Source organism: Aulostomus chinensis, chromosome 23 (assembly GCF_037954235.1).
Source record: "Aulostomus chinensis isolate RoL2024-O1b breed Wild chromosome 23, RoL_Achi_v1.0, whole genome shotgun sequence".
Lineage (NCBI taxonomy): Eukaryota > Metazoa > Chordata > Actinopteri > Syngnathiformes > Aulostomidae > Aulostomus > Aulostomus chinensis.
In genome coordinates this window covers 4117875-4144404 of record NC_141342.1, presented here as the reverse complement: position 1 = coordinate 4144404, position 26530 = coordinate 4117875, and the positions used below count along the sequence as shown (strand labels likewise).

Here is a 26530-nt window from a genome sequence, read left to right as displayed (position 1 = left end):
TCCTACAGTGCAGAGATGGGGACTTGAGTTTGCGACTCTGACTTGAGTTGCACCTAGGTTGCACACAGGCACTTGAGACTTGACTTGGACTCGTGACCAGAGACTTGAGACTTGACTTGGATTTGCATAAAAAGACCTGAACATCTCTGGTACAGTGGTTCTTCAATTTTTATTTCTTTAAAAAGCAAGTTTTTCATCTATCAAAATCAAATTCAGCTCAACAGATCGAACAGACTTTCCATTTACATCATGACCACTTGTTTCTGTTGACTGATATTTTAACCAAAAATGAAAAACAGAAAAATGAATCTTCCAAAAACAACAAGTGGATGGTAATTAGACTTTGTTTGTTTCTATTTAACCAGAAATTGAAAAAGAAAACATGAAGAGAAGAAAAAAAATGTGCTCTGTACTTAAATTGTTGTTTTTTGGTATGAATCTGAAAACACACCATACTGTAGAAGCCTGACCTGTCTGGCCTTTACTCCATTTATTTTGAATACTGGCTAATTTGGTAAAATGCCTCTTTTTTGGTGGCGCTGCTGTCAATATAAACCCTTCAAATTAGCCTGTAGAACCTTAAAAGCAGTGGGTTTTCCTGCTGTGATATCCAGAGAACAATGGTTAAAAATATGGACTCAAAACAAAGTTCCTGACTGAGGAAGCTTTGATTCAAAGAACTGAATGGTATGAAAGCAGACGCCTGTCACGCATCTCCCTCCAGAACCGGGTCCAGGCTGATGACCTCCTCTCAGGGAGACGGGCCGATGACTGACAGACTGACAGAGATGAGCAGATCCTTCAGTGATGTCATCAGATTGATCTCAGTCATTCTGATGACATCACTGACTGAGATGAATGAGAGATCATCGTTATAAAAATGTATACATGTGAATTTACCTCCCAGGTGTTCACCATCAGACGACTACACTTGAACCTCCAAACCACAGGTTGAAGCTTCACCTGGGAACATGTGGAGATATTCAAGAAGGAAGATTTTTCCAAAGAGAGGTGGAATCAATGTGGAAGTCAAGACAACTGAGAACCGTCAAAAGGACAGAATGATTCGAGGTAAGTAGATGTGCTTGGACGAGTGCAGTGCACATTGACATCATATGAAGTTAGGGGTGCATGAGGAGGAGGTTGTGTGATGTCACAATGCACCAACGTTGTCCAGCGTGTTGAGAACCACCCAAAGACATTCAGAATCTGCCTCTTTAGACAGACCACATGCATGCTCTTTGGTTTTGCTGCTTACGAAACACTTGACATCACATTGAGCAGGACAACTGCCATCAGAATAGCCAATCACAATGTGACTGTTGCTAGAGGCCCCACCCCTTCAGCTGCCTGCAGGGACAGTCAACAAACTGGCCGAAAAATCACTTTTGGAAGCCCAAACTTGGAAGTGTTCGTGTAAACAAATTCACAAACTTGCTGGTGCCTCAAGGACCTGCGGGGCACCATGGTGCCGAATGACTGAGATGAACAGCTTGGATGCTCATTTGTTCTGTTTTTCTTGACAGCTTCCTTGTCACCGATCCTAGATCTTGACAAGAAAGAGTTTGTGGAGAGTAAAAAGACAAGATACTTTCTTCTGGATGCTGTGGGCGAGGGAGCGTTCGCCAAAGTGCACAAAAGCGTGACGGCGGAAACATTCGAGAGGGTGGCCTTAAAAGTGCATCGCCATGTGAACTTCTCTAAAGACGAGGTAGGTCATCGCCATCATCATCCAGGTCTTTTTAATGCCGTCTGCCTGCTTGGATCTGGTTTGGTCTTTAATGAGATGAATAGCTGTACCACACTGTGTCACTCTCAACAACGTGATCCCTTCGTCCTCTCTACACAGATAAAGATGATGAAGGCGGTGAAGACCCTCGACCCAGAAAAGGACAACATTATCCAGTACAGGGAGAGCTTCACAGCCAAGGGCAAATCCTATATGGCTTTTGAGATGCTGGATAAAAGCCTGTATGATCTTTTAAAAGATCAGAATTTCCAGCCGCTGACGCTGAATGAAATTCGGCCGATAACGCAGCAGGTGAGAGGTGTTTTTATTCACTTCGGTTGACTAGAACCAGGAATATACTGTCCCTCGCCCTAGTCAGTGGAATCTTGAACCACATACATTTCCTTGTCTGTCCTGCAGTTGCTGAACGCCTTCGGTGCCCTGAAGTCCATTGGGGTCACCCACGCTGACCTCAAGCTGGACAATGTGATGCTGGTGAATCACAAGAAAATGCCCTACCGAGTGAAGCTGATTGATTTTGGCATGGCCTTTCCAAAATCCAAGGCTCGGAGCCTTCAGGGTCAGACCATTCAGCCACCGGGAGTACGGTAAGCTTGATCTACAAAGCTGCTCTTTCAACACGGTTACTGTTAACCGTCTATTTGAGAAGTCATGACAATCTTGCCAAGCACATGCGGAATTTGCACTCAACAACTCCCTTGTTTTCTTCCAACAGTGCACCTGAAGTCATTCTGGGCCTCCCCATAACTGAGGCCATCGATATGTGGGGTCTGGGCTGTCTGCTGGTCCAACTGTACACCTGCAAAGGCCTGTTCTCATGCAATGAGTACCAGATGGTGAGTGGGAGAACACATAGAACCTTGTGAGATACTGCAGACCAATGAACAAACTCAGCCAGGGCTAATGTGGTTCTTTCTATTCTCTCTCCAGATGAGAGGCATGATCGACATCTTGGGCCAACCACCTGAGCACCTTCTCAATGCTGGCAAACACACACGACGGCTGTTTGCCAAGAGCGAGTACTGTTCCTCAAAATGGAGACTGAAGGTATCTTAACTTGTTCGATCTTTTCCAGATGAGTTCAGTCATGCATCAACTATTTGAAACGATTCAAAGATTTAATAGAAAGTGACCAGTGAAGGTTTTCTTCCTTTAGACCGCTAAGGAATACACCCAGCAGACCGGCAGTACGTCTCGACAAGACCAAGAGTTTATCCACTTCCTGGAGGAGCTGATGACAGTAAGGGATCTGTTTACATTAAGAACGGTTTGCTCTGCTTGTGAGAGCAGAATACAGATAAATAGAATTGTTGTCATTTCAGCTCCCTGCAGAGACCGACAGCCCCATCGAGTTGGAGGATCGAGCAGTGTTTGTTGACCTCCTGAGGACCATTTTTCAAATGGACCCTGAACAGAGGATCACACCAGAGAAGGCTCTTCAGCATCCATTCCTCACAATGGCTCATCTGAGGAACCAGAAGGATGCCGGCCACTAGTAAGTAGCTGTGATACCGGTACCAGCAGGATTGGATCCACACCTCAGTAGATGTTTTTAATGACTCACTGACTCATTCACCGTCATGTTTTTGTTTTTCAGTTTCAAAGACTGTTTGGAAAAAATGCAGATGAGCCCTCCTGATGCCGCAACTGAGCCGACTGACGCTGAAGGTGCAGCAGGCACCAAATTATCAGCTCTGCACCCAGGGAGCCCTCCTGCTCCTCCTGGGGTAGCTCCTGGTGACACTGGAGAGCAAGCAGCCCTCAACCAGGACGCAGCCAGGAGGAAGTCTCGGAAAACGGCCGATGACAGTGTCAAGCCTTGTCATGAAAATGCTCGGCCGAAGGAGAAGAAGGGAAAATGTGGACATTTTCTCCTAAAAATTTGGAGAAACTTGTTTCTCAGGAAAAACAGACTCTCTCCTGTGTGAGAGAGACTGAGAGAGAGAGAGAGAGAGAGAGAGAGAGAGACAGAGAGAGACAGAGAGATTGATCAGAGCTTGGGTTGGGGTTGTTGATTGACTCTTATTTATGGGGCAGGGTGGTTCTTGGAATGTGCGGTGAACCTGATGATTTTTAAAGAAAAAAAAAGGTTTTAAAGATTCAATTAAAAAAGAAAAAATAAGAAAACCTGGTGGCACACCTGTGTCCGATAATAATTCTCTTTTTTTTAAGATAAATGTCTGTTGTTGTTCTTTATTAGTTCTGAGCTAAATTATGTTAGAATTTTATCTTAGTAAAATGAAATGTCTACAGATGTCTTGAGAATGCATTCAGAATGATCCAACAACAGTATAAAATCATGTAATTACGTCCAAAAGTCTAAATCGGTCCTTGAATTTCATACTTTGTAATAAACCCATTTTTTCCATGTGTCCAGCTCAACAGAACTTCATTGTGTATTTCTTGAATTGTTTATGAGAGAGGTTGCTTTTCCTGTGCAGGATTTGCACTCTGAACTCACCGTCAAAGGTTTTAAACTAGGAAGTGATGCATGTTTTGGTGAGAATATGGAAGACAAGTCAGGAAAAGCAGATTTCACTTTACAGCAACATTTCACCACCTCTCACTTCCATGTCGTCATGTTACTTGGTTCATTCGTGTAATAAGATTTTGTTATGTGTGAATTAAATGGTAAATCTGTGATAAAAAAATGTGAATGTGGACAGCAACAATCTACAAATGTGTATTCAGACTTGAGGTTTGTTGGGAGCTGTAAATGCAGACAGATTTGTAAATGCAGACCCACATCTTTAAAGGCCTTTATTGAGTGGCCCACCTGGGTTGTAAATGAAGACATAACTTAGAAATCTTCGCGGCGCTGCGTCGATGAAAGAAGGCATCCCGGAGATTTACTGGATGTTGGAGTTGAAGGACAGATCCTCGTCAAAGAGAACTCCCAGATTCCTCATGGTCGTGCTGGAGGTCCGGGTGATGCCATCCAGGGTACCTGTCCCATTAGATAAGGTGCTTCTAAGGTGTTTTGGGCCCAGCACAAAAACTTCAGTTTTTTCAGAATGAAGTATTTGGAAGTTGTGGGTCATCCATGTTTTTAGGTGCTTTAGACAGGCCTCAGGTTTGTTCACTGATTGGTTTCATGTGGGCTTATAAGTACAGCTGCTTATTTTCTGCATAACAATGAAAATTAATCAAGTGATTCTGTTAAATGAGACCTCATGGAAGCAAATATGGAGTGAAGAGTCCAAGCACAGACCCTTGTGGAGCACCGTAAATGACTGTAGTGGTCACAGAGGAATCATCGTGAATGAGTATCAAACGAGATCCATCTCCTACAGTGCAGAGATGGGGACTTGAGTTTGCGACTCTGACTTGAGTTGCACCTAGGTTGCACACAGGCACTTGAGACTTGACTTGGACTCGTGACCAGAGACTTGAGACTTGACTTGGATTTGCATAAAAAGACCTGAACATCTCTGGTACAGTGGTTCTTCAATTTTTATTTCTTTAAAAAGCAAGTTTTTCATCTATCAAAATCAAATTCAGCTCAACAGATCGAACAGACTTTCCATTTACATCATGACCACTTGTTTCTGTTGACTGATATTTTAACCAAAAATGAAAAACAGAAAAATGAATCTTCCAAAAACAACAAGTGGATGGTAATTAGACTTTGTTTGTTTCTATTTAACCAGAAATTGAAAAAGAAAACATGAAGAGAAGAAAAAAAATGTGCTCTGTACTTAAATTGTTGTTTTTTGGTATGAATCTGAAAACACACCATACTGTAGAAGCCTGACCTGTCTGGCCTTTACTCCATTTATTTTGAATACTGGCTAATTTGGTAAAATGCCTCTTTTTTGGTGGCGCTGCTGTCAATATAAACCCTTCAAATTAGCCTGTAGAACCTTAAAAGCAGTGGGTTTTCCTGCTGTGATATCCAGAGAACAATGGTTAAAAATATGGACTCAAAACAAAGTTCCTGACTGAGGAAGCTTTGATTCAAAGAACTGAATGGTATGAAAGCAGACGCCTGTCACGCATCTCCCTCCAGAACCGGGTCCAGGCTGATGACCTCCTCTCAGGGAGACGGGCCGATGACTGACAGACTGACAGAGATGAGCAGATCCTTCAGTGATGTCATCAGATTGATCTCAGTCATTCTGATGACATCACTGACTGAGATGAATGAGAGATCATCGTTATAAAAATGTATACATGTGAATTTACCTCCCAGGTGTTCACCATCAGACGACTACACTTGAACCTCCAAACCACAGGTTGAAGCTTCACCTGGGAACATGTGGAGATATTCAAGAAGGAAGATTTTTCCAAAGAGAGGTGGAATCAATGTGGAAGTCAAGACAACTGAGAACCGTCAAAAGGACAGAATGATTCGAGGTAAGTAGATGTGCTTGGACGAGTGCAGTGCACATTGACATCATATGAAGTTAGGGGTGCATGAGGAGGAGGTTGTGTGATGTCACAATGCACCAACGTTGTCCAGCGTGTTGAGAACCACCCAAAGACATTCAGAATCTGCCTCTTTAGACAGACCACATGCATGCTCTTTGGTTTTGCTGCTTACGAAACACTTGACATCACATTGAGCAGGACAACTGCCATCAGAATAGCCAATCACAATGTGACTGTTGCTAGAGGCCCCACCCCTTCAGCTGCCTGCAGGGACAGTCAACAAACTGGCCGAAAAATCACTTTTGGAAGCCCAAACTTGGAAGTGTTCGTGTAAACAAATTCACAAACTTGCTGGTGCCTCAAGGACCTGCGGGGCACCATGGTGCCAAATGACTGAGATGAACAGCTTGGATGCTTGGATGCTCATTTGTTCTGTTTTTCTTGACAGCTTCCTTGTCACCGATCCTAGATCTTGACAAGAAAGAGTTTGTGGAGAGTAAAAAGACAAGATACTTTCTTCTGGATGCTGTGGGCGAGGGCGCGTTCGCCAAAGTGCACAAAAGCGTTACGGCGGAAACATTCGAGAGGGTGGCCTTAAAAGTGCATCGCCATGTGAACTTCTCTAAAGACGAGGTAGGTCATCGCCATCATCATCCAGGTCTTTTTAATGCCGTCTGCCTGCTTGGATCTGGTTTGGTCTTTAATGAGATGAATAGCTGTACCACACTGTGTCACTCTCAACAACGTGATCCCTTCGTCCTCTCTACACAGATAAAGATGATGAAGGCGGTGAAGACCCTCGACCCAGAAAAGGACAACATTATCCAGTACAGGGAGAGCTTCACAGCCAAGGGCAAATCCTATATGGCTTTTGAGATGCTGGATAAAAGCCTGTATGATCTTTTAAAAGATCAGAATTTCCAGCCGCTGACGCTGAATGAAATTCGGCCGATAACGCAGCAGGTGAGAGGTGTTTTTATTCACCTCGGTTGACTAGAACCAGGAATATACTGTCCCTCGCCCTAGTCAGTGGAATCTTGAACCACATACATTTCCTTGTCTTTCCTGCAGTTGCTGAACGCCTTCGGTGCCCTGAAGTCCATTGGGGTCACCCACGCTGACCTCAAGCTGGACAATGTGATGCTGGTGAATCACAAGAAAATGCCCTACCGAGTGAAGCTGATTGATTTTGGCATGGCCTTTCCAAAATCCAAGGCTCGGAGCCTTCAGGGTCAGACCATTCAGCCACCGGGAGTACGGTAAGCTTGATCTACAAAGCTGCTCTTTCAACACGGTTACTGTTAACCGTCTATTTGAGAAGTCATGACAATCTTGCCAAGCACATGCGGAATTTGCACCCAACAACTCCCTTGTTTTCTTCCAACAGTGCACCTGAAGTCATTCTGGGCCTCCCCATAGCTGAGGCCATCGATATGTGGGGTCTGGGCTGTCTGCTGGTCCAACTGTACACCTGCAAAGGCCTGTTCTCATGCAATGAGTACCAGATGGTGAGTGGGAGAACATATAGAACCTTGTGAGATACTGCAGACCAATGAACAAACTCAGCCAGGGCTAATGTGGTTCTTCCTATTCTCTCTCCAGATGAGAGGCATGATCGACATCTTGGGCCAACCACCTGAGCACCTTCTCAATGCTGGCAAACACACACGACGGCTGTTTGCCAAGAGCGAGTACTGTTCCTCAAAATGGAGACTGAAGGTATCTTAACTTGTTCGATCTTTTCCAGATGAGTTCAGTCATGCATCAACTATTTGAAACGATTCAAAGATTTAGTAGAAAGTGACCAGTGAAGGTTTTCTTCCTTTAGACCGCTAAGGAATACACCCAGCAGACCGGCAGTACGTCTCGACAAGACCAAGAGTTTATCCACTTCCTGGAGGAGCTGATGACAGTAAGGGATCTGTTTACATTAAGAACGGTTTGCTCTGCTTGTGAGAGCAGAATACAGATAAATAGAATTGTTGTCATTTCAGCTCCCTGCAGAGACCGACAGCCCCATCGAGTTGGAGGATCGAGCAGTGTTTGTTGACCTCCTGAGGACCATTTTTCAAATGGACCCTGAACAGAGGATCACACCAGAGAAGGCTCTTCAGCATCCATTCCTCACAATGGCTCATCTGAGGAACCAGAAGGATGCCGGCCACTAGTAAGTAGCTGTGATACCGGTACCAGCAGGATTGGATCCACACCTCAGTAGATGTTTTTAATGACTCACTGACTCATTCACCGTCACGTTTTTGTTTTTCAGTTTCAAAGACTGTTTGGAAAAAATGCAGATGAGCCCTCCTGATGCCGCAACTGAGCCGACTGACGCTGAAGGTGCAGCAGGCACCAAATTATCAGCTCTGCACCCAGCGAGCCCTCCTGCTCCTCCTGGGGTAGCTCCTGGTGACACTGGAGAGCAAGCAGCCCTCAACCAGGACGCAGCCAGGAGGAAGTCTAGGAAAACGGCCGATGACAGTGTCAAGCCTTGTCATGAAAATGCTCGGCCGAAGGAGAAGAAGGGAAAATGTGGACATTTTCTCCTGAAAATTTGGAGAAACTTGTTTCTCAGGAAAAACAGACTCTCTCCTGTGTGAGAGAGACTGAGAGAGAGAGACAGAGAGAGAGAGAGATTGATCACAGCTTGGGTTGGGGTTGTTGATTGACTCTTACTTATTGGGCAGGGTGGTTCTTGGACTGTGCGGTGAACCTGATGATTTTTCAAAAATGATTGTAAGATTTAATAAAAAAGAAAAGAAGACCTTCAAATGGTGGCACACCGCCTGCATCCAATTTTGTTTCTTTTATTTCTGAGATAAAGTTCTTTTGGTGTTCTTTATTATTTAGTTGCAAAAATTTTATCAGAATTTTATCCTATTATTAGGAAATGTCCATAGATGTCTTGACAATGCGTTCATAGTAATTAGGACTCATTTATAGGGTTCACTTGATTCATTAGCATTGTTATGCAGACAATAAGCCGCTGTTCTTATTAATGTACCCACATGAAACCAATCAGTTAACAAGACTTTACGCCTGTCTCAAGCACATAAATAAAATGGATGACCCACAATTTCCTATATTCTGACACAAGTTTTTGGTGCCTTATCAAAAACACCAAATAAAACACCTTATCTCATGGGATAGGACTCAAAAATAAAAAATACAGATGAGCTGGCTGAGCAGATGTAGCCAGCAGGAAGTCTCAGAAAATGGCCAATGACAATGTCAGACCTTTTCATCAAAATGGTAGTCCAAAGAATAAGAAGAGATAAACCTGTTATTTCTTTCAGAATATTTGGAGAAATGTGTTTTCTGAGGCAAAACACAGTCTCTCCCATGTGATTTTTCAACTGTTGAAACTTGACCCAGCACTGGACTGGGGGTCTTCATGCATTTCAGGGGAGTTGGTTGCCTCAGCAGTCCTCTGACTGCTGTTGAACTGTCTCTAAAACGCTAAACTAAGCTAGCTCATTTGCGTGTCTTGTATGTACAGCTAACGGTAACAACATGTCATCAAAAAGGGCCAGTGGGCTGGCTCTAACTGACGATGGTTAAGTTAAAAAGTTCTCTAGTTCCTGATGGGCTAAAGGATCAAATTTAAAGCGCTAAGGCTCCTAAACAGAGACGGACTGAAAGATTGTGTCACTGGAGAACCTGGTTGTCAATCAGGAGCCTTTACTGAAAGTGATTTACATCATTAAAACAAAGCCGTAGATTTAACCCTGATCACGAGCCCCAGCAGTGTCATTGAAAAATGAAGAGGGGCTCTAAGCTGCCCTCTGAGCAGGACCCTCATCTCGATGAGGGGACAGGTGGGTGATGTCATCTGGTCAACAGGAGTTGAGCTTGACACCAGTGAAGGATCAGAACATTGCTAAAAGGTCTGCATAGTGAAAATATAAAACTGCACTTGTGAATAAAGAAGACATCTGAAAGGAACACTGGTCTATGTGAATTGGCCCTTAACACAAAAGTAGGCGGACATTGCCAGAAGGTCTTGTGTTATTAAAGGAATATTCAATCTTCATGGACCGCTAACTGCTACATCAGTATCAAACTGAAAGGCTATATATATATATATATATATATATACACATATACATATATATATATATATATATATATATATATATATGTGTATATATGTGTGGTGTTTGTTCTTAGCTCTAAGCTAACATTATATCTAAGCATACATTATTAGCTATCGGCTAACGTTATCGTTTGTGATTTATTTGTAGTTGTTAGCCAAAGTTTTGTTTTGATGCTCATTCTTTGTTTTATTGGTGTTTGTTCTTTGTTCTTCGCTAACATTGTCTCTTGGTCTTCGTTCTTAGTATCAACCCAAAGTTGTCTTTTGGCTTCGGTTCTTAGTGTCACCTAACATTTTGTTTTAGTTTGTATTTCTTCATTCACTGTCTCACCCCTAGACCAGTACCATTAAGTATTTGAAGAGGCCCCTCTGTTGTTTGGATTCTTTAATTGGCCCCCTTGTGAGAGAGACTGAGAGAGAGAGAGAGAGAGAGAGAGAGAGAGAGAGAGAGAGAGAGAGAGAGATTCATCAGAGCTTGGGTTGGGGTTGTTGATTGACTCTCTTTCATGGGGCAGGGTGGTTCTTGGAATGTGTGGTGAACCTGATGACTTTTCAAAAATGATTTTCAGTTTTAATAAAAAAAAAAAAACTTTAACTGGTGGCACACCTCCTTTATCCAATTACGTTTCTTTTTCTATGATGAAATTTTTTCGATGTTTTTTTTTTTACCTCTTTGCTAAAATTAAATCAGAATTTGTTTTAAGTCTAAAGAAATGTCTACAGATTGCATTCATAATTAAAGCTTCAAGCAGCGTTTTTAGGGCCTGAGCCCCTGCGCGGCCTAAGGCCGCGTCGTTGACGCCGGCCTGAATCCAACGGTGTCTTGGTCAAATCCCTGGGCCTTGTAGTTTAGGAGTTAGAAGCCTGAGTCTGATCAGAGAGTGAGAGCAGAGCTGAGAGCTGGCCCTTTAAGAACCACTCCCCCACTGCTCTGTCTTTGATCTGTGCTAGAGAGAGAGCAGAGCTGAGAGCTGGCCCTTTAAGAACCCCTCCCCCACTGCTCTGTCTTTGATCTGTGCTAGAGTGGAGAGCAGAGCTGAGAGCTGGCCCTTTAAGAACCCCTCCCCCACTGCTCTGTCTCTGATCTGTGCTAGAGTGGAGAGAGAGGAGGATTAACAGAATTGTAGTGTGGAAAAGCTGAAGAAGTCGACATACGTTGGTCAAAAGTGACACATAATACCATATTTTAGTAGGGATTTTTGTCAGGAATGCAGTGGTGTGTTTTTAAAAGCTGTGGGACGTATGGTGTAGACGTGAGAAGCGTTTGTTTGACAGTATGTACCCTGAGAGGACACGGTCTCCCATAGACTTCCATTGTAAGCGTGAAACGTGTCTCCTCCACTTTGAGGGCTTATAAAATCCAAACCGAGCGATTCATATAAAAATCTTTAAAGATTTTTGAAGAGCATAGTTGTGTGATTAATGTGTGAAAGTTTGGAAGTGATAGCATTAATGCCCTAGGAGGAGATAGATTTTGTTGGGGGAGTAAAAAAAGTCCTGATTTTGACAGTTTTGTCCAATTTGTGGACATTCTTTTGTAGATAGGTGAGAGGTCAGAGTGTAGGAATTGTTCGTCTTGATGAGAGGAGTCCAACGGTGTCCCATGTTTGTGGGACACTCGTGGGAGGAGTTATAGCGCTCTAAATTATAAATAATTATCTTGTAGTTGTGTGGCTCCCTAGGTGGCGCTATAGACTTTTGTGGTGTTTTTCTTTTTGATTAGTGAATGTTTAGCCAGACCGGACAATTGTGCCGAATTTCATGCATGTTCAGGGGGTGAAATTAGATGATGCTCATATTGCGCGCGCTCATTGACAGCAAGAACAGTCCAGTACCTTGAAGGTTTTGAATGGTGTGTATGTGAAAACTGGCTCCGGGCCGTTTGGCCCAGTTGCCTCATGGGTGTTGGGGGGCGGGGGGGGGGCTGGGACACTGTTTAGTGTGTGTTTTTAGTGTTTTTAGTGCTGCTAATGTGTTGCTCTGCCGAGCAAACATAATGGGGTCTTCTTCTCAGGCCCTAATAATTCTACAATCGTATAAAGAGTCCTACTGAGCCCTGGCTGTTTAATGATGAGTATTTAAGTGGACGTGAATCCATCCTCTTCAGCTCTGTCACCAGAATGATTGGTGGTATGTGGAGTGCTTCATTTTTTCTGAGGAGGAACTTGTTTTAAAAAGTAGAAGTACCACTGTACGAGATGGATCTCGTTTGATACTCATTCAGAATGATTCCTCTGTGACCACTACAGTCATTTACGGTGCTCCACAAGGGTCTGTGCTTGGACTCTTCACTCCATATTTGCTTCCATGAGGTCTCATTTAACAGAATCACTTCATTAGTTTTCATTTTTATGCAGAAAATAAGCAGCTGTACATATAAACCCACATGAAACCATTCAGTGAACAAACCTGAGGCCTGTCTAAAGCACCTAAAAACATGGATGACCCACAACTTCCAAATACTTCCTTCTGAAAAAACTGAAGTTTTTGTGCTGGGCCCAAAACACCTTAGAAGCACCTTATCTAATGGGACAGGTACCCTGGATGGCATCACCCGGACCTCCAGCACGACCATGAGGAATCTGGGAGTTCTCTTTGACCAGGATCTGTCCTTCAACTCCCACATCCAGTAAATCTCCAGGACGCCTTCTTTCATCGACGCAGCGCCGCGAAGATTTCTAAGTTATGTCTTCATTTACAACCCAGGAGGGCCACTCAATAAAGGCCTTTAAAGATGTGGGTCTGCATTTACAAATCTGTCTACATTTACAGCTCCCAACAAACCTCCAGTCTGAATACACATTTGTAGATTGTTGCTGTCCACATTCACAAATTTTGTTACACCTTCACAAATTATTTAACACATTTCTAAATCTTATTACACTCACACAGCTTGAGATTTGTATTTGCAGTTATTTTTTTTGGAATTGTACTTCTTCACCCCCCCCCCCATTAAAAAAAAATCATTAAACAGACACACGTGACCATGATGTAAATGGACGCTCTTTTTTTCGACCTAAAATAAATTTTACTTTCATACCCTGAACAGCGGCACAGTGGAGCAGTGGTCCTCACTGTCACCTCCCAGCAAGAAGGTTCTAGGTTGGAGCCCCGGCTGGAGCACAGGATCTTTCTATGTGGAGTCTCCATGTTCTCCCTGTTCCTGTGTGGGTTCTCTCTGGTACTCCAGCTTCCTCCACAGTCCAAAGACATCAAGAGGGGACGAGGCTGATTGATACTCTAAATTGACTGTAGGCGTGGCTGGGAGAGCCAACGGTTGTCTGTCTCTCTGTGTTGGCCCTGTGATGGACTGGCGACCCGTCCAGGGTGAACCCCGCCTCTCACCGGAAGGCTGCTGGGATAGGCTCCACCCCCTCACAACCCTTAACAGGAATAAGCGGAGGAAAATGGATGGACCCTAATCCAGAAAACTTTTTCTTCATGTATGAGGATGTTTTGCTGTGAGAATGCTGTACACTGGACATTGCTCTTAAAATGACTCAAAATTTTCTTATTGATGTTTCCAAGAAATGTCAGGTCTCAGTGAGGAGGTCCTAGACCCCCCCGGACACCCCGAATATTCCCCACCCTGTTTTGACCACAGAATCTCAAAATCCAAATGAGAAAATTATTAATTTATCCAGTGGAAATAAATCCAAGCATGAAAAGCAGCTGCATTCCAATGTTCATAATTCTGGAAATCAATCAGTGAGATTTGATGTATAGACAGATTTCCTGTCATGACCACAAACACCTTGTCGAAATAATGAACCAAGTAACACGAGGACACAGAAGTGAGAGGTGGTGAAATGCTGCTGTAATGTGAACTCTGCTTTTCCTGACTTGTCTTCCATATTCACACCAAAACACATGCATCACTTCCTAGTTTAAAACCTTTGACGGTGAGTTCAGACAAAAACATACGGAGCTTAATGAAGCATTTTAGGTTGTGTAACTATTATGATGACTGATCACATGTAGACATTTAGTTAAATCCTCATGTGTTTCCTGTTTCATACAACAATATTTTGTTTTGTGTGAGAATTACAGTAGAAAGTATGTACCTGTGTCCTGAACCTGAAAAGGCCGCATACCTGTAATGAAGTTTTTAGGGATAATAAGAAAATCCCAATAGGGCATGTTGTGTTATGATAATGAGATGAATTAGCCTGTCGGTAACACACTTAGCTCGAGACATTAGTTAACGCTTTACTAACGATTAAGAACTCATTACTAACTGTGATCAAAGTATTTTATCCTTGAATTTTTTAAGTAAGATTTGCAACCAATGCGAGTTGTTTTTTCCTTTTTTCTTCTTTTTTTTTTTTTTGCAAGCTTTCCCAAGTATTAAAGTATTAGTTCACCCAAAAATAAAACTTGTTAACTTGCCCTCATGCTGATTGACGGTAGCATCACGGCACTTTATCTTAATCTTACTTCTAACCATTGAAATTTGGTCTCCATTCATTCACATTCATTGAAACAAAACTCTAGCAGTGTTTTTATGGACTAAATAAGTTCACCAGACTTTCCATTGGCATTGCTGTGAGTAGCTAATGGCTGAATTATAATATAGCAGGCTGAATTATTATATATATATATATATATATATATATATATATATATATGCAATTTATTGATGAAATGTCAACTTTCCCTGTTTGTCAGTTGTCGTCAGGTCTGACTCAACTTCTTGGTAGTTCCACTTGGTCAACGCTCTGGTGTGAAGAACGCCTGCCGCTTCATTACCGCAGCTGCCTCATTGGTCACACCGAAGCACGAGAGAGGAGAAAATCAGGACTCAGTGTTGAAAGTCTTAGTGTGCTGGCAAAGAAAACTGTTACCTTTCATTAATTTTTGTGACAGACAATCACACTCAATCCCCTGACACACAGAAACACACACACACACACACACACACACACACACAATTATCAGGTGTGTGTGTGTGTGTGTGTAGAATTTATTGTCTCCAAGTTGAAAAGGGATTTGAGTCAAACACAACAGGCAGTTTGGTTCACTGGTGGTTTTTAACCACTCACAATGCAATCCATTACCCTCCATAGCAAGTGGAAAAGCTGAGGCTCCTTTGAAATGTGAAGTAAAAAAAAAAAAGATAGCATTGCTGCAGGAAGATTGATCTCATTCCCCATTTTTCTTGGTATCATCTTAGTTCATGTCATCCCATAATCCCATAATAACGTTCAATCTGGATGCACAAAAACATTACATATTGCTTATTTTGCTACAAATCCCCAGACAGACAATCTTCTCCGTCTGAGTCTCGTCTTGCCTCAATAATAGATCAAAAATGAGTCCTGACTGCAGATAAAGGGAGCAACAGGAGCTGCTCAGCTGCAGTTTGGCAGCTAAAAGTGGACTGGAAGTTCTTAAAGCCACATTATCAAATAATAATTTTATTTTGTATTGTATTTAAAACATATTTTTGCCCAGAGACAAAAATAAATTAAATCAAAAGAGAACCAACTGAGGACGACTCAGCATTCCCGATACATGACTCGCACCATGCAGTCTCTGGACGTCAAGCTGTGCAAACCACGGACGTCTTGGACCAGGCGCTGCTACGCGATCCGCCTGGCAGAGCCCTGACTGTCTGCTGAAGGGCCACGCCAGCGCTCTGGTTTCTCACTTCATCATGACGAAGGGAGACGACAGGCTCTGCAGAGAAACCAGACCTGGTGTGACCTGAAATGTTAAACATAATTGTGAATGCTTTTTTTTTTTTCAAGTTTAACATCATACTTCTCATACCACATAATATATAACCAATGATTGTGCAACATTTGTAACATTTATCATCTTGGAGACACTTGGAATCACTCCAGAGGATTCCAGGAGGAAGGATTTAAAAAGTCCCATCTGATTGGTCAAGTCTTGCCAGTTGTTGACGGCTCATCATCATGTGTGTGTACATCCTGACCCAGAGTGCATCCAGAGACCCCCGGCCTCGCTAGCTCACTTCACGGCAGCCTCTCTCTCTCTTTGGCACAGTACAACTCTCCAGAACACCTCGGTCACCTCCTCCATTCATCCCCGTGCTCCCTCCCCTCCACTGACTTATACTCTAATTTACAGAAGCTAATGCTAAGCTAGCCTTGGCCACCGCACGATTAGCAGTCAAATGAGGCTCCTTCAATCGAATCGTTGCATCTTCAGCTATTTTGTGTCACCCCTAAAATAAACATTCTTTACCTGTGTAATATTGCTCGTCCCACTGGTATTCTTTTCTGTGGAATTACCCGTAAGAAGTAAATCTAAACTAGAGGGCACTGTGAGGGCGGATAGCGCCACGCCGACATCCAGATCATCTTGAAAATTGGATCAATTGTTCCTCAACCTAAGTTCTATCCTCCTATCAAGTTTCATCCAAATTTATCCACAGCTTTTTCAGACGTCTTTTTACAGACAAACAGGCGAACCAATGCCTGTGGTCACATTACCTCCTCTGCTGCGGTAACGACAGTTGTCAAAGATGAGTGGTCGTAGGAGAAATCTCTCCTCTCGACCCCATTTGGAACAGAATATGCTGTAACATTCAAAAATCATAAAATAGACACTGGCCCTGATTTAAGAAACCAACACTGGGCAGGTAATGGGAAATATGAACAATCTCAGTATTTCTCAATGTGGACGCGATTAAATCTCTGGTGAGGTCTGAGACCGTGTACACACATACGACTCAGCTTGACCTGGCGGTGTAGCATCGGCGAGGTTCGACCAGTTTGCCAGTCACATGTAAGTCCAGCAGAAAGATCTGGTCTGAAGGTCCTGTTTCTACAGGGTATTGATGAATGAGGGTCAATATGTGTCAGGCTCATGTTGGGAGCTCCTTCTCTGAGTTAAAGGATGAATACTTGGATCCATTGTTTTGGACCCACTGACTCCCACCACTAATAGACACAACTGCTGTGTGGAATGTAGTTGAGAGTGAGAAAGAGGTGTTATTGATTTCTGTCTGGGGACCAAGTAAGATTATATACTGCACAGTGTGTATATGTGTGTGTGTGTGTGTGTGTTGAAGCAGCTAGTAGCCTTCATGTCAGGTGGCCTTTCACTCAGCAGTGACAGTGTGAAATAAGATGTCAATATTTTCTATTTTTTTTCTTTACACTGCCTCACTCGTGACTCACTTTGTTTTTAACAGACACACACACACACACACACACACACGCACTTAAAAGTACGGAAGTAACTTTTGAAGGATATGCCTTGAGACCATTAGTTGGGGACATTTGTCCCGTGAGTGACACCTCTAACAGCCAGTCGTAAGTCTGGTAAATGTCCTTAAGCTGTTATACAAGAGCTGCAGGATCTGATTAATTTGACAAATATTGCAAGTGCAATAGTATTTTAGGACATTAGAAGGAATGATTTTCCATTGTTATTGTCATTTTCATTGAAAAACTCCTTCAAATGAGAACCGTGTGAGTTCTGTTGGGTCCCTATCAAACAAAGATGTTTCTAAAGTCTGTAGAATCGGGTGTGTCGGTAAGACATCTTTGAGATTGAGTTTGAAAGACAGAACGGCAGAATTTTCCCAAAGCTGGAATGTAACTGGGAGACGATCAGTGCACCAACACACGTGCTGCTCGTGCCTGAACTCACTGTGAAACCTGAATGTGGTACATTGAACGGGATCGTCTGTGACGTCGAGCGTAGCAGCACGTGTGATATCCTGAAGAAGAAATAATGGATGTGATTGAGTTCAGAACAGTTTTAGCCAACAACTAGGGAGAATACATTTTTCACACAGCCTTGAATTGACTTGAATGAATTGATTTGCTGATGTGTTGAACATGGCTGCATCATTAGCGTGGTCATCACCACGCACCCGGAGCCTGACAAATGGCCATCTCCACCGATTCCCATTGTCCTTGTATTCACCTTGTGGGGAAAATACAGGGATGGGAACCGGGGAGCCGTCCAGTGTGCCGTATCCATGCAGTACACAGAGTAATGAGTAATGTTTGGTAATGTGATGTACTGGTACATCAGCTTTGAATCGTGGTTTGGCAAGGTTGCATAAATACGGTGATGTTATGTTCCAGCAACTACTCTGACTTTATCAGAAGTGGCAACCTTGTAGAACACACTTGCAATCTGTTTGCCAGTTGGCTGGGCTTGTCCATGCTGTGTAGAGGCAGCTAGCTCACGTTAGCCTCAGGCCTCTCTTGACATGATGAAGTGCTCCATGTAAAGTAGCTCTGTGTGGCGTCTCTAGCGTGGTGGTGCCGTCGGAGGCCAATGCTGAGTCCCCGAGCAGGTTTTAATGAGCTTACATACACACAGAGCATGAATATGTGTTGCTCACAATCACTTGACAAACCATCTTGTGGCTCCAATTTACGGGTGCGTGTCTGGTCCGTACCAATGAGGGCCCTTGAGGAGAGAAGGGTGTGGTTTAGGTGCGACGGTCCGTGCTAGGGTTAGCATAGAGTTAGCAAAGAGCGCCACAGTGGGCTTTTCTCCATGGAACTCCTCTCACTAGCCGGTCTAGTCTAGTCTACTAGATTAATGATAGTAGATGGTTCATCCAATCACCTGCCAAGTATTTAATACAAGGGAAAGCTCTGTCAAGATTCCCTTGTTGCTCTTTTAATTTACTGGTTGTGCCCTCTTGTGGTGTAATGATGACAGCATTACAGTGACGTACTGCTTAGCTCAAAGAAAGTACTCTCAATATTTGAAGGGGCTGAAGGAAATTTGCTGCGATTTGAATTCTTTTGCAGACTTTCTTAAGATTTCATGACACATTTGGGATGGAAGCCAATCATTACGAGCCTCGAAACATTTCCTCCTACACATTTCTGCAAAACGTCTCTCTGTATGTTGGGATTTGCTGCCGACCAGTTGAGGAAGTCCATTTTCCCTTTCGACCTTTCTTTCGCGAGGCAGGATGTGAACTCTGGGTGGTCGTAACGCTGTAAACATACTAGGAACACCTTGAGGGAACTTCTCCATATTTGGCTCAAAAAAATCAACTGAACTGATTTTGGTGGTAAAGGGTCGGACATTTTTATGTGGTAGGACTTTTTTTCTGAAACATATTTACTCCAAAAAAGTTATAAATTTGTGTTTATTTTTGTAAGATATTCTGCCTCATACAACTGAAATTAGGGATGCCAGAAATGTGACCTTGACTGTATATGAAAAAGATTTACAAAACTGGAGAGTTCATACTTTCACCAAAATACTTGGCCCCGATTTTCCTATTTCCACAGGGGTGAGGGGGCTTTTCAGGGCCTTCATGCTGAGCACAGCTGCATGAAGCAGCTGGAAATGACACTGTTGTAGTAGCAGTTGAATGACAATGTAAAAATTAGGTGATGAATCCGTGTGGTTTCACGTTTCATGTTACCAGACGACAAACCAGCTGAAGCCTTCAACACACACGACAAATCCTCTGCTTGTGCGTTTTCAGCACCTCGTTCAGGGTATCTGGAAAGGAAATAAAGATCAAATGGCATCAAGGTAAAGATGCCCAAGGAAGGAGATCTCCAGGGTTTCACAAAAATACAGGGCAATAATGCTGCAGTCAACACCAGCTGAGGCGCCGACCACGTTCTGGAGCGGGAGGAAGTGGTTGATGAAAGAGTGAAGGAAAACCACGCTGGCTTCAGGAATGGAGGCCAACCTCAGTGGTGGTTTTAGCCGGTATGGCAGCACCATTCTGCATTAAGTGTGATTTTTATCCAGAGAAAAAACTGCAGCATCAGTTACTGTCTTTCTCCGCATCTGATCCACAGCATGCAAAACACAGAATTTACACTGGGATCTATCTGGAACCAGTGCAGCACTTCACTGGTCATGTGACACATGGCGGCCAGCCATGATCCAAGAGGGAACAAAAATTCAGCGTGAAGTTATCCATAAAACTCATCTGAATATTCACAACTTTAAAAAAACAAAACAGAAAAGAAAACCCGACTGGATGTTGTGGCTTTATTAACTCATTAACTCTTTCCCTGCCATGGGTGACAGCCCATCAAGGGTTGTTTAAAAAAAAAAAAAAAAAAGAATGGATGAAACTACAATTGAAGTATTTGACAAAATGAATATGAAGGCTTCATTCTTTCATTTGATATTCGCAGGTTCTTAATAAAAGCACAAAGTACTCTGGGGCTCGAAGAAGATGAGATATTCAAAAAATGCTGGCGGAAGCGAATGATGAGCTGAGCGTAACAACATGGACGGTCCGTATCAGGCAGCTGACTGGGGCCAGCGGAACGTTCCTCCTCTCCTCCTCAACAACGGTGCCAAATTGCTGGCTTTGCAAGGAATTTGCAAAACGCTGCCGTGGACGCCGGTCCAGAGCATCCCAAACATCCTCACTGGGTGACGTGTCTGGTGAGGTTGGTGAAGGCGAAGCAACAACTGGGATGATTTTAGCTGCGCCGTGCATTGCCACGCTGCTGCATGAGGTCACGGGGGATTGTTCCTGACAGTTTGCGCACAAATTCTTGGAATAAGCAAACCCTGTGTTGGATGAGCTGTCTCACATGACCTCACAGGTGAAGAGGCCAGATGCCGTAGTTGGTGGTCAGCTGGACGTGCCGCCACATTCCTGGTCATGACGCTGCTGATGGTTTACGGTTGGGAACGTTCAGTTCAACTGCTCAGGCCATCAGACCATCTCATTACATCACTGTGTGTTTTAGATTGTAAGATTTTACTGATTACTTTTTAGCATGCCAGGAACTGGCCCCTAGGCCCCCCCCCCCCCCGTTTGCTTTTTATCGAGTGTTCCAGAGAAGAAAGTTAAGTTTTAATCATTCCTGCAGTCAGCATTCCAATCCAACGCTCCCTCGACACTTGAATCATTGTGTTGTGTGATAAAACCACAATTTATTAGAACGTGCTCTTTTTGTGACCAGTCCAAGACTCACCTGTGTAATAATCCTGCTGATATGATAAAAAAAACACTAATAAAGGCTTAGATCTTTTACTCAAACTCATGAAAAATGGGGGTGAATACAAAAGTGTTGTGCTGACGTGTTTGTCGAGTGTTTTGTGGTCCCTTTTTTTTTTTTTAAATTAACGACACAGTTGATTGACACGGTTTAGCTCACAATTTGTGTCACGAGTCTACCTGAGTTTCACACGTAATGCCATGAAACTGTTCCTAACCGCCAAGGCTGCGCACCACCCTCTAATGCAGCGCCCGCACTCCTACATGAACCACAGGCCAAGAGTACTCTGACTCAGAGAGCAGTGGAGGCACATACCTATACTTGTACAACTGCGTGTCCAGTGAAGCTGACCGGGATCCTTTTGTCACAGTGCTTCATTCCTGCTCTGAATTAGCTACAGGTGTTATGGAAATGGAGCTGCCCTCATCACGGCTGTGAGCACAGAGCCTCACAATCTAAATTTAGTTTCATTACTTGTTCATGAGAAATGCATCTGCAAAACACTGTGAAGAGAAGGTTTTTGGCCAGGACACGTGCATGAGAAACAGCCTGGTGGCAGTGGCAAGGTGTGCACATCCAAATTCGTAATTATTTTTGCACTGCTGTCTCCCAGAGGACCTGACTTACTGCTGTGACTAACATCTGTGCTAATCTATGGTTTCTATTACCCCACTGATGAGGATGTAGGGATCTGGTTATAATTTGATTGCACTGAGTGTTTAGTTTAATGGGAACACAGAAGTAATTGTAAATAATGAGAAAATGGAGAATGGAACTAGAATGAGCTAAATCAGTGCTGATTTGCGGTCGGTTGGCATTCAGTTGCACATGTTTCACTATCAAATCCTATCAGGACACAGAACATCTGTTGGATGCACGTGGGTTCTCCTTCTATCTGTAACAAGGTGTTTTGTGAGGATGATTTGGGGAATCTGTTCCTAGAAAAAGAATTATTTGCAGTACATTTGTCTTTGTTTTTCTCCCCTAAATACACTCATCCCACCCTCTTCTTTCAGCCTCCTGTCTCTGCGGCACTACTGAGTCCCTCACAATCACAAGTCTAGCCTACTAAATTATGAGAGGATGAATCCCTTTCATGTCCCATTATGAAGATCAATGGCCAATAACTATGAGGACGGTGAGGATGCATGACAGCTGGGTTAGCTGCTCAGGTGTGATTGCTGCTTTATTTTGCATTTGTACAAAGCTTTGTAGGGTGCGTGCGTGTGTGTGCGTGCGTGTGTGCGTGCAGATCTGACTCTCAGCAGCAGACTTGAGATGTCCCAGGGAGGATAATTGTGGAGGAAACACAGATGGTAGTGTTTGCCTGAGATCTGGGAGGAAACATTGAGACTGTAATCTAAGACAGCTCATTGCTGGATCAACTACGCGTGGGGCAAAAATGTAACCTTTAAGCATAATGCAAGCAACGAAGCTAAAAATGGCTTTTGAAAGAGGACGCTTTGTTAAAGCAGGACCTCATGACCTGGCTGACGGCCCTTCGGCGGACTGGGGGTCCAGCCTTGAATACGGTTTAACTGAGATACATGTTGAGGAACTGAAGGAAGGATGAAGTATTTATGAAGTCAACGTTAATCTGATATTTATTAAAGTTGGGTCGTATTAGGTAGTCATCCATAGCGCGAGTCTGTCACTCAGTAGATGTGGCTCACTGCACCTCCTTTGCTCAGAACTGTGAATATATGAGGCAGCAAGTAAACTCCTACAGCAGCGTCACTGCAGCTCATCCAGTAGATCAGAACCTGAAGACTCACAGTTTGTTTTTCGCTCAAACCCAAGTGTTTGTGCACTACTGAGCACACGGCTTAATAAGAGGGATGTGGATTGTACCAGGCGACATGCTGGGGAGTTGAAGCCTGGCATTTCCAGACAGTTTTTGCTGTCGTTAGTAGCTGGTGGCTCCTTAGATTCAAACTGAACAGAAGTGGCTTCTGCATCCAGTCATCTGAGTAATAATAAACACAATAACGCGTGTAAGTTCATATTTCTTTTGCATAATTGAAAATCAAAAGCTGACACATAATAAATAAATGCAGGCTATCAATAAGCACCTCATGTTGTCTTCTATGCACTGTATGCGCCATTGTTGCGTTTTTTTCCTGAAGCTGTGGGGAATCGGGGGCGCGTCAATCCGGTTGGGATATAGAGGGAGGTGGGAAGCGCTGCTTTTGTCCAACAGTTGGAGGTAACTCGACTCGTGGCCGCAAAGGTTAATATTAGCTGAAGGGAATTTGGCGAGGACTAAAACTGCAACACGGGGAAAAGATGAGGGGAAGAGAAGTTGAATTAAACAAAGTTTTTGTTTGAGTCAGCGATGTTTACTTATCCACCAAGGTTGTAGAGCTGATAAATGCACATCTTTTCTTTTCTCTTAACATTCAAGTTGGTGTGACTAAATGCAACTGCATACGGTCGTGGGTTAAAGTCCTCGCTTTCATGGCCATGTTATTAGCTGGAGAGGAAGTAGAAGGAACAGGAGAAAGCTGGCCTAAAGTCAGCAGAGAGCTCAAGCAGGGAGGAAGAGACTTTTTCAATACTGGAGTTTTCTGAGGCAACTCTCAACATTGATTCCATCTCGTGCCTGGCTGGCAAACACTCAGAGATACTCAACACAGAACACAGAATACAGCAACAACCACCTTTTGATCGGGACAACTTGCCACAAGCTGTGATTCCGGTTCAGTCCCTGTGAATGACTGATCTGCAGTCAGGGGTAAGTGGAGTCCAGCTGGAGCAGTTCAACTGGGTTAATAGTCTAAAAAGTAATCACACAACATGTGGAGTGTAGGTCAATGAATTTCTGTATGTCTCCAACTCTTACTGCACATGTGTGTTAAAGCAATACATCATCCAAAATGTGTATATTTTGCACTTCAAGGACACAATAGGAGTCTTAATCTCACAAAGACCATTTTTCCTATCTTGCCTTACTTCTTTGTGACTCCAGAATGCAGAAAGAGCCAGCCACATACATTAAACTTGACGCTAATGATGATTGTTGGCCAACTACAGAAAAACTTGCCCAAAATGTCAGAGTACAAGCCGTCTCCGGCACATTGTCCATTATAATCCACGTCCTCGTTATCCAGCCATAGGCTCGGTCATCCAACAACACTTTGATTTGAGCTGAGCCGAAGAAACTTGAACTCTTCAAGTTTAACGCTTCAGTGAACGAGAGCTGACGAACGTTCACGAACTGATGTGATCACACGCGGCGCTGCAGTGAACAATCACCGAACCACAAAAGTCATGGATTTTGCTTGTTTTTACGCTCAAATCGAAGTCTTTATATTTTAGCTGTGCCGTTAGCTTCAAGCTAAATATACATGGCTGGCTCTTTCTGCATTCTGGAGTCACAGAACATAAAGCAGGAAGGAAAAATGCATCTTAGTGAGCTCAGACCCGTATTTGTGACTACTTGAAAGGAAAAAAAAACACTTTTAAGGCGAAGTGTGGCTGTAGGCTAAAATTCAACAGCTCATCTCAGCAAAAATAACCTTCACATTAAGAAAAAGTAAAATCATAAAGCTGCATTTGTAGATGTTTGCAGTCATGAAGGTTCTTCGTACGCCATCCACTCCCTATAGAATTTGGACCCGGGTACCATGAACACACACGGAGAAGCACGATGGAATCAAATTGCCCTCATTCACTGATCCAAACATTTTCTGCCGCTGGATCCTTATTTGGTTTGCAAATTACATCTGCCTTTTCATCCTACTAGAACAAAGTCAGGCTCTCGGGCAGAAAGACATTCCAACAAGGTACAATCCAAGAGCAGGCTTGCTGCCTTATTATCAACAGATGATGTCACCCTGGTCAAATGAGAAGCATTACTGCAGTCCGGGCGTAGTGCTGTTAGCTGTGGGGCTAATGCTAGCACCATCCTAGATCATAGCCAGACAGTTCTGTTAACTGTAAACTATTAATGACACAATAGCCTTTCTTAATGACATCCAGGGGCTTCAATCATGTGAGAGTGTTCTTGTGTTCCCTCTCTCCTGAGTGTGTTTGAGCAGCTGTCGGCCAACAGCAGGCCACCAGAGGTTTTCTGGTGTATTGAGGGGTTTCTATCTGTAACTTCACCACTAGATTCAACTCGGTGTACTGTGTCTCAGGTTTCTTTCAAAAATAAAGCAGTTTTCATTTGCTGGTTGTATTCGAACCCATGAAAATTAACGTACTATAATTTGCAAATAACCACATTTTTTGTTGTGCCAGGAGTGAGATTTTGGGGTTGGAATTAAAGAAGAAGTCGAAGAGTGGAGAGGTCATAATGAATTAGCCTTGAAGAAGTTGTACTTGTTGAAGTAGCAGCGAGTGCTGGACAGGCTGCTGCTGTACATGGATGAATACCCGGTTTAGAAATATCTGGGAAGGGGTTGGCAGAGCTGCTCAGTCATGGGAGGTAAAGTTTCGCTGAGCTTATCTGAATAAAGGCTGTCTATCTCCTGCTACGCACATCTAATCTGTCGAAACAAGACAAGAAACACCTCAAGCGAGCATAAAAACCTTCTGCATGATTGAGAGTTGTTGTGTTTTACCCTGAATTTCACCGTTTCCTTCAACCTCTCAATGTAACGCCTCGAAATGAGCATCAGAATAAGTTGATGGAAACACAGTTACACTGACCTGAAGCACCCGGATCAAATGGGGGATGTCCCAACTTCTCAGGAGCACCACGGTCAGGATGTTTGGTCCGACATCCTCCGTGGTCTGGGTAAACTACATTTTTCCACATGCTTTTTTGAAAAAGTATGAAGATTCTTTTTGAACATTTAACGGTCTGGTGGAACAAGTTCTTCATGTACCGACGGCCCTTATAATTTTCGGGTGTGCACACAGCCATCTTCTTCTGCCTTTGGGGAGTTGTTTATTGCTTGGCGTTTTGGCCATCTTTTTAGTATTCAGTGACAGCACAGCCACAGACAGGAGACGGCCGTGGTTAGTGTGCTGGAACAGTCCTGAGTCAACCTCTGCCGCAGCCTTCAGGAACCCTCTCACAGTCCCCCATCACACACATAGGAATCAGAGGAATTGGATCAAGCGTGTATTGACTGCAGGGGCATCATGTTCTGCTGGCTTGAATGACTCCGGGAGTGGAGACTGGTAATTGCAGATGAGAAAGATGCTCAGTGGAGAGAGAAAATATTCCCGCAAGTGCTGACTCTCTTTGTAGGGTTTCATTTAAAGGCAGATTTTTGACATTAAGAGTCAGAGCACCGTGTCAGATATACGCCGTGTGTAGTACCACACCTGAAAATGCATATCTCAGGACTGTGGCGGCGTAAACAGGAAGCAGAGGGGCAGCTCCGGCCAGCTGTATTAACACTTTGGAGGAAATGATTTGTTTGCTTGGAT

The 26530-nt window shown here is 43.5% G+C and overlaps 2 protein-coding genes across 10 annotated transcripts; both read left to right on the top strand.

Annotated features, from left to right (window-relative positions):
- Positions 1-921: 921 nt before the first annotated feature.
- LOC147239181 (homeodomain-interacting protein kinase 2-like) lies at positions 922-4102 on the top strand. 2 transcript variants are annotated; one of them, XM_086195386.1, is made up of 9 exons: positions 922-1071; positions 1527-1711; positions 1850-2041; positions 2150-2337; positions 2466-2586; positions 2681-2797; positions 2907-2990; positions 3073-3245; positions 3348-4102. In XM_086195386.1, exons 1-9 carry the CDS (start codon positions 972-974, stop codon positions 3676-3678), a joined length of 1491 nt encoding a protein of 496 aa, XP_086051512.1. In that variant the 5' UTR covers positions 922-971; the 3' UTR covers positions 3679-4102. The 2 variants fall into 2 exon arrangements, with proteins under 2 accessions (XP_086051512.1, XP_086051511.1); XM_086195385.1 differs by having other exon boundaries at positions 1527-2041.
- Positions 4103-5956: 1854 nt separating this feature from the next.
- On the top strand, positions 5957-9600 carry LOC147239180 (homeodomain-interacting protein kinase 4-like). Of its 8 annotated transcripts, none has more exons than XR_015111497.1 (5): positions 5957-6106; positions 6570-7084; positions 7193-7840; positions 7950-8033; positions 8116-9600. XR_015111497.1 is itself a non-coding variant. In XM_086195355.1 (5 exons), the coding sequence occupies exons 2-5, from the start codon at positions 7697-7699 to the stop codon at positions 8719-8721; spliced, it is 732 nt and encodes a 243-aa protein (XP_086051481.1). In that variant the 5' UTR covers positions 7362-7380; positions 7509-7696; the 3' UTR covers positions 8722-9600. The 8 variants fall into 8 exon arrangements, 4 of the variants coding, with proteins under 4 accessions (XP_086051483.1, XP_086051479.1, XP_086051481.1 ...); XM_086195355.1 differs by lacking the exons at positions 5957-6106; positions 6570-7084 and having other exon boundaries at positions 7362-7380; positions 7509-7840; positions 8116-8288; positions 8391-9600; XM_086195354.1 differs by lacking the exons at positions 5957-6106; positions 6570-7084 and having other exon boundaries at positions 7547-7629; positions 7724-7840; positions 8116-8288; positions 8391-9600.
- Positions 9601-26530: the final 16930 nt, after the last annotated feature.

Coding starts and splice junctions, on each gene's coding strand:
- LOC147239181 (XM_086195385.1), top strand. CDS start 972: ATGTGGAGATATTCAAGAAGGAAGATTTTTCCAAAGAGAGGTGGAATC. Junction 2,042..2,149: donor TTCGGCCGATAACGCAGCAG/GTGAGAGGTGTT, acceptor TCTGTCCTGCAG/TTGCTGAACGCCTTCGGTGC. Junction 2,338..2,465: donor ATTCAGCCACCGGGAGTACG/GTAAGCTTGATC, acceptor TTCTTCCAACAG/TGCACCTGAAGTCATTCTGG.
- LOC147239180 (XM_086195353.1), top strand. CDS start 6,007: ATGTGGAGATATTCAAGAAGGAAGATTTTTCCAAAGAGAGGTGGAATC. Junction 6,107..6,569: donor AAAGGACAGAATGATTCGAG/GTAAGTAGATGT, acceptor TTTTCTTGACAG/CTTCCTTGTCACCGATCCTA. Junction 7,085..7,192: donor TTCGGCCGATAACGCAGCAG/GTGAGAGGTGTT, acceptor TCTTTCCTGCAG/TTGCTGAACGCCTTCGGTGC.